Below are 9,298 nucleotides of genomic sequence, written 5' to 3'. Positions count from 1 at the left end.
TTGATGTGGGCCCTACACTTTCTACCAAAAAACTTTTCACTGTTGCCCCAGGACTTCAAGGAGGAGTTTGGGGAATGAGTGGAGGAAAGATTTACAGTAACAAGGTTCAGGCCTTTAGGGGCTGGATAAGAAGGCACAGGGGAAGATGGTAATTTCTGGTGGTTCCTTCATTCTTTTATTCAATAACTATGTACTGAGTACTTACCATGTACCAGACACTATAGTAGATCAAGACTCAGCTCCCTAAGGAATTTACAGCCCAAGGATTAAGGGATGGGAAAAAGTAGTAAGGATCATGGTAACAGCAGGAAATAGATTTGGGTTTTCCTTTCTTCTTAATGTGTGTGTCTGTCTATTCGTCCATCAGTCCATCCGTGTGTGCCTGTATATGTGTGTGAGAGAAAAAGAGAGGGAGAGAAGGATTTGCCTTTCCCACAATGTCCTGGCCTCAGGGCAATGCCTCTTTACCTATTCCAATATGCAGGCAAGCCTCCCAAGCTATAGGCTCCCTAACAATGGGCAACAGCTTTCCTACCAAAGAAACCTTTTCTAAACCCTTTCTCCCTCTCAGGAGTCAAGGGATGGTGAATGGCCTCAGTCAGGCTGTACACACATGGACCAAGTGGCCACATTCTGGGTGGGGGCATACACAAGGTAGCTTTGGATTTGAGAGAGCCACATATTAGTCAAGTCAGGTAAAAATCAGCCAAACAGTCTGTAAAGTAAACTGTGGTTTGATTTGGACTTAAGCCATCCTTCAGCTGGGGCCATAGACATGCACCTCACTTTAAGAAAACCTGTACCCAAAAATCCCAATTTTGAAAGGGAGAGAGGAATGTGCCTGATCGTTTTTGAAAGCCACCTAGAGCCCTTGTTTATTGACACAGGTGTATCAAAGAGGTGGTGAAGCCCTTGAAGGAGCGTCTGATTCAGTCCTCTGCCTTCTGATGGTAACACCCAGAAGTCATCTTGGGCGAAGGAGCCTTTCTCTGGTTTGGGCAGCCTTCCAGAGATGACTAATGGGTTAAAAAGGCGGCCATGCTGCTGCGGACTTGCAACCTCTGCCCAGACATAAACTTACCTTGTCTTTTGAAATGAGAAGGGACTCTGAGGCTTTGTGGCAAAGGGTGTCATTTTCTAAAAAATCAAACTCAAATAAATTATTAAATTAACACATGAACTGGATTAGGGGCACGCATTTGGGATTTTCCTTACATTTTATGGAAATTATGAAATACATCCCTTCGTTCAACTTTAAAGACTGAACTAACTCAGCTTCTCTTCATGAAAGGGAACGGGTTCCCATAACCTGATATTTGCCATTTCCACCAAAGTACAGCTTTCTATATTTATTTGGAAATGCTTATGTTCAGTCAGGGTATGGTTTCCCCTTATTATGACTTGATTTCACATCAGACTCCTCACCTCTTAGTAACCAAATTTATGACCCAGCGAAAACTTCTCTCTCTTACAAGGAGCTTGGATTCTTACTTATTTCGCAACCTTTATTTGTGCATGAGATGAACCATGACATTTAAACTATGCTTGATAGCTTAACAGATTATAAGAACAAAACCAGATGGCCCAAACAAAAATAATGCTTTGATTGCCTTCAAATTCAATGTCAAAAATTAAAAACAGCTTTCAAAAAGCCTTGCCTTTTTTTTTTTCCAGAAATGACTTTGGATCATATATATTTATATAGACTTTTCTGCTCCCTACAAAACTAAAAGTATAGAAACTAAAAATTTAACAATGATCATTTTGAGATCAAAGAATGCTTTCTGTTTTTTCTGTATCTCCCAATTTTTCTATAGTTTTTTCCCTCCACTGTTTCCACCTTTAGAATCAGAGGGGGAAAAAAAAAACACTTTTAATGATCAGTTTAATTTGAATGAAATCTTTCCTAGGGTTGAGTCAAGGTGTTTTCCTCGGTTGAGAGAATGGACATTGTTAAGCATTAGCAGTTCATAATTCTTCTTCCTCACCAAACAATGAATAATGTGTGGTTACTTTAACAGCTTGCTTCATGAGGCTAGAAAACAAAACTGGGCCCAGATTTCTTTAGAATAAATGTAAGTTCTACAAAAGCAGTAATTTAATTTTCTAACTCACCTTAATGTAACTTCAACATCATTAATATAATCACAATCCTCACTTTCTTTGAGAGCAGCAAACCAAGTAATTCTTTATAACTGGGCCTCAATTTTAAAAGGCTCCCAAACTTTGAGATAGTTGGCTGGGCAAAGTCAACATGTGACTATTTGAATTTCTAAACTAAAGGGTCCACAGAGTGTTAGGATTCTTCTGTTTTTATTTTTTAGAAGGATTTTTATTCCAACTCAGATTCATTTTTCTTCAAATCAGCTGCAAGAGCATGAACAAACTGCTGCAAATCAATGCCCTGACAGTTATATTTCCCTGAGATAATTGCATACTGCTTTGGAGTTTCCTTTTCCCCTCTGTTTCCTTTTGTTTTGACAACAAGATTCTGGGAAAACAATATACAAGTGATAACTCTGCTGTCATGAGTATACTGAATTTTAAAAATAAATAACTGTTGACCCCAAAAGCTTCCAGGAGCCTATGGAGTGAATTCTTTTTCCAAACTGTTCTCAAACCAGATGTGGAAATGTTTAGCTAATTCCCCTCCCCATTCCCCATGCAAAGAGTTCATATGTGTCTTTAACGACATCAGAGGCGATGAGGAGGCAAAAGTCCTGTCTGCTTTCAAGGAGATTTGTGTTACACATCTGCATTTGCTCACCAACATCACAAGACTAAGTTAGACTTCAGCTTTTGTCTCTCTTAAAAAATATCTTCTTTTCCATGAGATTAAAAACGCTCTTTGTTTAGACCAATATTCAATCTCTTTCTTGTAAGACATTAAGAAATAGAGTTCATATTCCCAGAATGAAACGTTTCATTTTTTTTTTTTAATGTAAAGGATGTATTAAGATTTAGGCTTATTAGGGCATTTTTTTAAAAGGGGAGAGGAAGAAAACTCTTTTAAAAGAACTGATGGAAACTGTGTATGCATGAACCACATTTAGAAAAACAGAAAGCTACTGTACTCTATAGCTGCAAGGAAAGCAAACATTTTGCATCCACGTGTCATTAACAGCTCTGGATTTACTGGCCTCTCTATAGCTCAGTTCAGGACTGTAGTACCAATAGCTGAGCCCTGTTTGGTTATACAAATGCATCAAAGCTCATAGATTCTGGGATGTCACAGGGATAATTTGCGGCTTTTCTAACAGTCCAACCTCCTCTAAGAAGCCAGGGTGAATGTTCCCTTCTCTGCAGTTATTTCTTCCCCAAATCTTAACTCCCTTAGCTCCTGGGATGCTGTGCACAGACCCAACTATGGCTAAAAATAGCTCTAATTTGGCATCCCCGCACAGCCCTCTCTTCTCGCACCCCCTTCCCATCTTTAGCCCTTCAGCCCTCTTTTTCCTCTGCTCCCCCTCACCCTGTAATCAAAGCCCACCCTCTCCCTCCCCAGTCAAGTCCAAGATCCCATTCTACCAGCGCATCTCAGCTGGATGTTAGAAAGGGCTGCTGACCTGATGAATTCACACTGTGTTGTGAATGAGTTATAACCATCCCTAAACTCACACCCACACTCCCACACATACACCCTCTAACTTCCCTGCGAATTGCAGGCATTAGGGAAAGGAGGCTGCCCAGTTCTGATGACCTGTACTCAGCAAAACAGAGCAACTCCCCAAGAGTGGCATTAAGCTAAGCCTTAGCAAGTTCATTAGCAAGTGCCTTCTGCTCTCTCCTGATGTCCCAACTCCTCTCTCTCACCTTAGAGAGGCAGCCATTTTTCTTCCTTTGGTCACACACAGCTTATGGGATCTTAGTTCCCCAACCAGGGATTGAACCAGCACCCCCGGCATTGGAGGCACAGAGTCTTAACCTCTGGACCGCCAGGAAAGTCCCTAGAGATGCAGTCTTAAACATAGGTCCCAGTAACTTCATTTTTCAGTTTTATCTGAGCCCAAGCTATGTTGTCACACACATTCATTGCTCCAATCTTCTGGCAATCTTGTGGTTACAAGACAATCAGAGGAAACAAATTCCGTCCTATGCTAAATAAACTCCCAAACTCAGTGATGTTTACTAAAACCCTTCCTTCAAGACTGATTCAGTGAATGTAATTCAAAAAGTTAATGTTGGGGGTGAGAGTGAGGTAGTCTAAAATGATTGGTTGGGGGGCAACTGTAATGTTTCTCAGACAATCTGGGCTTTTTATAATTCTCTTTGGATTAAAGGAGGAGAAGGGAAGATAGAAAAGATGCTCGAGGGAAGGAGAAGAAATGGATGGCTAACTCTCTGGATGAGAACACAGACTTAAACTTGGTCTCAGTTTAGGAGTTTGAACAACAAAACTGGAGTGGAAGGATTATTTCCCTGGCCTATTTCCAGGAAGTACTTAAAAGGGAAGTTTTTGTTCAGGGCAAATAGGTCCAGACTGTGAGACGACGTAGGAAGGAGGAAAGAGGGAGAGAGAGAGAGAGAAGAACTCTCCTAAAGTGAGCTCAGGACAAGGTGGTCTTCCTGAGACCAAGACAGTAGTACGGCAGTGATGGTGCGATGACCTCAGCTTCCAGAAGCAACCTCAGCAAATGCACATCATTCTGGAGCAAGTAGCTTGTTTATTTAGCTGTTGAGTCATTATCCAGGAGCAGCTGGCATCAGAATTCACTTGGTTTTTGTTGTTGCTGTGGTCATCACCATTGTATTTTGTTTGGTTGGTTTTTTGGAGGCGTAAGAGGGTTGAGTTTTCGGTTTGGTGTGGCTGTTGTTTTCTGTTTGTTTTTTTCTTTTTTTGCTTTGTGGAAAACAAACCGAAAAATAGTCTTAAGAGAGACATTTCAGAACAAAGAGGAAAGGAAGGAGCCAGGTAAACCTCTTAGGCTTCTCCTTACACCTCAATATCCTCAAGAGAATGAGGAGTCAGTAACAAGGGAGGGAAAGACAGGGGCACCAATCAGATCAAGCGCTGACATAAAAACAAAACTTTCCATCCAGGCCACAGGACCTGGCTAGTGGGCTCCTCTGCCATTAAAGAAAACAGCAAATTCATCAATATCAAAGGAAAAGAAGAAGCTGCATTTTTGCAACTGAGAAAGAGGGGAAGAAAGAACTGTCTTGGGATGCTTTCTATTTAGCACAGTGCTGGGCACATAGTAGACACTCAATAGATCAAATGAGTTCATTTACTCAAGGATTACTTAACTCATCAAGGAGCAAAAGTAAAACCCTGCATAGACATTTCCTTGGAAATTTTAGTCACTTTTCTATTTGATTTATTCTATTTTCACTTTTAAAATGAAAGCTGAGTTGAACAATATGTGATGATATTCCTGTTCCTTCCCTCTTTCTTCATGTGTACCCCTTCTGAAGCAGTGCTTTAGACACTTGTTCTTAGCATGACTCCTTTTTCCTCTTTATTACTCTGCCTGTCACTCTTTAGGAGGTAAAGGCAATAGGACTGGGAAATGGCTACAAAACTTCCTATTGAAAAAGAAAATAAATTTACAAGACCAGTGAAAATAAAAGTATGTCAAGCAAAGCATATGACTCCATGAGGTCCAAGCCATGGCCACAAAGAACACCTTAAGAGATGCCTTGACAGTCAGTGTGGAAACTGCAAACCCATGACTTGCTTTCTTCAATATGGGACTTTTTGGTAGTTTTCATGTGTAATACGGATGGGGAAATGTCCAAATAAAAACCATTATGTTTTTATTTCTGCCATTTCACTATTTTACAAAGTGTCTTGAGGAATATATTAGGGAATCTATTGGTTATAATGGCCTATGATGCTATAGCTGGCATTTATATAGACATATATATATTTTTTTTATTGAAGTATAGTTGACTTACAATGTTTCAGGTGCACAGCAAAGTGATTCAGTTATACAAATACACATATATTATTTCTGAAATTATTTTCCATCATAGGTTATTACAAGATATTGACTATAGTTGCCTAAGCTCTACAGTAAGTCTTTGTTGCTTATTGTGTATCTATTTTTTAATTAGAAATCTAGCCTTCTATTCATGTTAAGTCAAATAAGTAGAATCAAGATATCATAATTTTTTTAGTTAGGCAAGAATTCATAAGTTTTCTAAAATATATATATTGTACATACTTACACATATGTATAGAAAATTTTTTCTACTACACTTGATAAAGGCTTGAGAAAGAATATCAAAAAAAAAGAAGAGATGCAGAAATTGGAGAATGTAAACTAAATGAAATGGGAGTACTGGATATGAAATAGAAAAAGTGAAACTAACTAGATAGGTCATCATATAGTCCAGTTGTTTTTAAACATGGCTACTGATTAGAAACATATCTGGAGCTCTGAAGAAAAAAGCAATACCTGAACATTTGTATTTTCAAAAAATTTCAAGATAATTCTGACATGCATCCAGATTTTAAAAAGTGATTATAGGTTTTTCTACTAGATCCCACTTTTGGTGATATAGAGTTACATTATTTTTCTATTGACCAATCATGATACAATGGTATTAAGTGAGTAATAGTTACATAATCACAAGAGTAAAAGATGTTTATTAATTTTCACAATCAATAGCCACTGCTGGCATTTTTAAAGCATTCATTTGATCACTTTAAGTGAGCCACTTGTTTGTCAGAAGTAAACCACAATTTCTTGCTGGGTTTTCATTTAATTAAATTTGTTGCTAACCAAAAGAAGGCAATAGAGAAGAGTTCATTAGTATGGTATAGGGGAGGACATTGGGGCCTTCAGGAGGAAAGTGCTGTCAGCTTGAATTAAACTGTTATTGTCTGTCACCTTATTTAATGTTTGGCATGAAAACAATTTTGTTTTCTTTTTTGTTGGGGTTGCACACAAAGGAATGCCACTCCTAATCAGTGTAGACTTTCATTGCATATGTGAGGAAGTTTTATACCAAAACAACATGGTAAAGTCATTTAAAGAAATCATTGTAGTTATCTAGAAACCCATGCGTTCCAACAATGAATGAAAAATTCAGTTCTCTCTCACAAAGATATTTTCCTTTGCTTCTTATTTTTTTTCAGTTTTATTGAGGTATAATAGACAAATAAAATTGGAAGAGATTTAAAGTGTACAACGTGCTGATTTGACATACATTTACGTTGTGAAAGAATTCCCCCTATTGAGTTAATTAAACACATCCCTCACCTCACATGTTTAGCTTTTTTTCTTTTCAGTGAGAACATTTAAGTTCTACTTGCTTCACTTTTTTTTTCAATGCTTTAGGAATGGCCTCTTTTTTTTTTTGGCTGTACTGTGGCGTACAGGATCTTAGTTCCTGGACCAGGAATAGAACCCTGCAGTGGACACAAGGAATCTTAACCACTGGACCACCAAGGAAGTCCCTGGCCTTTTTTTTTTTTTTTTAATGCTCATGTTTGAACTTACCATAAGAAATATGATGATTTGCCTTTTGTGTTTTTGTGTGCTCTAGAACTCCTCAAGAGATAGCTTCCTGTTTCCTGAGAGTCGTTACCTGATAAGCTGCCAGAATGAAAGTTTTCGAGCTGATAAGAGAGCTGATCATCCTCACCTCTGTGTTTTCAGCCTGTTCCGGACAAAATCCAATGACTGTACTGTGCTCGACAGACTGGTTCATGGTCACGGTACACCCCTTCATGTTGAACAACGAAGTATATGTACACTTCCATGAGTTACACTTGGGCCTGGGTTGCCCTGCCAACCATGTTCAGCCATATGCCTACCAATTCACCTATCGTGTGACAGAATGTGGTATCAGGGCCAAGGCTATCTCTCAGGACATGGTTCTCTACAGCTCTGAAATATACTACACTTCCAAGCATACCTCATCTAAGTATGTGATTCCAGTGTCATGTACTGCCCCGCTATGTTCCCCATGGCTCACGACGTCCTGCTCCAGGAACTTAGCCCCCAACGGAGGGGTCACAACCCGGAATGGCGAGACATGCTATGAAGTGTTCACCTTGTCACAGTTCAGCCAAAGGCCCAACTGCTATTGTCTGTCTTGTGTCTACAATGAAAGAGGGCAGAGACGAACCCCACATCACTAAGTAGACAAATAGAAGCTCTTATGACCCTCCTATGTGTGCTTTTGAGAAAAAACAACTCATGGTGATTTCATGAATGAGCTTTTTTAAAAAAAATTTTTTTGTATATTTTTAGGAGTAAATAAAATCCTGCTGGCATAGAAATATCAGTTGGGCATTCTTATTTCATAAACACATACAACGCTTTTTACTATGCACCAGACATTCTTCTAAGTGCTTTACAAATGTGAGTGCCTGGTCCCTTCTCTAAGATGAATTCTGTCTCCTTTAAGGGCCCCCAGTGAATCCCTCCATCTGTCTATGCATGTCCCTGAAACTCTACACCACCCAACTTAGCACTTAGCCACATACCTTCTTAGTTTGATCTATCACTTTTCTGTATCACTGAGGCCAAGGGGTAGATCTTATACTCAGTCACAGACTGATAGTACTCTGAAAAGTTGCCCAACTTATGTGATCAGAAAATTTTCAGCCAAGCCTGGCTATCCATTACTGTTCTCAAAGACTTGCAAAGGGAAGGTACATCAGTTTATTCAACAGTGAGTTCTCTGGGTCTCTTTTATAAGTGCACTAATCACATTCATGAAGACTCAATTCTCATGACCTAATTATCTTCCCAGCTCCTAATACTATCACACTGGGGGTTAGGATTTCAATATACAAATTAGGGAGGGGGAACAAATACCCAGTATATCACAGTCATGGCCATCGAAGAAACACAGCTGTTCATTTAAAAATCTCCTACCCCTTCTTGAAGAAAACTAGGTAACAATCCTTGAAAACAATGTGTTCATTCAACCAACATTTAGCAACCTCATCCTATGTTCCAGGTATTATGTTAGATGCTGAGCATGCATTGGTGAATAAGACTAACATGGTCTAATCAGGAGAAGACAAGTAAACAAGCCTAGAGAGCTAGAAGCTATTCTAGCCCAGAGAATGGGCCTGTTCAGAGGCCTGAGGATCAGGGATGCAGCCATCAGAGAAACTACAATTAGTTTAATCCAATATAGTTGGGGTAGAGGGCAGTTGACAGAGGTGAGAAATGGGGTAGAAAAGTAGCAATAAACAAGGCTATGTACAAGAAAATGAGGACTGCCATTCCCATCCTCTCTTCACAAGCTTATGGATTATTAAACACTAAAACACCTGTAAATAACATAGCAAACTGGTACTAGATATAGTAGAATTGGACTACACATCCAGGTT

At 39.2% G+C, this 9,298-nt stretch overlaps 1 protein-coding gene across 1 annotated transcript; it reads left to right on the top strand.

The window, feature by feature from the left end:
* Window positions 1-7,552: 7,552 nt before the first annotated feature.
* Window positions 7,553-8,092, top strand: PLAC1 (placenta enriched 1). Its single transcript, XM_068961929.1, has one exon. The coding sequence runs from the start codon at window positions 7,553-7,555 to the stop codon at window positions 8,090-8,092; it is 540 nt and encodes a 179-aa protein (XP_068818030.1).
* The last annotated feature ends 1,206 nt before the right edge of the window (window positions 8,093-9,298 follow it).

Source organism: Capricornis sumatraensis, chromosome X (assembly GCF_032405125.1).
Source record: "Capricornis sumatraensis isolate serow.1 chromosome X, serow.2, whole genome shotgun sequence".
Lineage (NCBI taxonomy): Eukaryota > Metazoa > Chordata > Mammalia > Artiodactyla > Bovidae > Capricornis > Capricornis sumatraensis.
Note: the sequence above shows the minus strand (reverse complement) of the source record. Positions and strands in the feature narration are given on the sequence as shown.

Excerpts from the sequence above, each read along its gene's own strand:
- PLAC1 (XM_068961929.1), top strand. The coding sequence starts at position 7,553 with ATGAAAGTTTTCGAGCTGATAAGAGAGCTGATCATCCTCACCTCTGTG.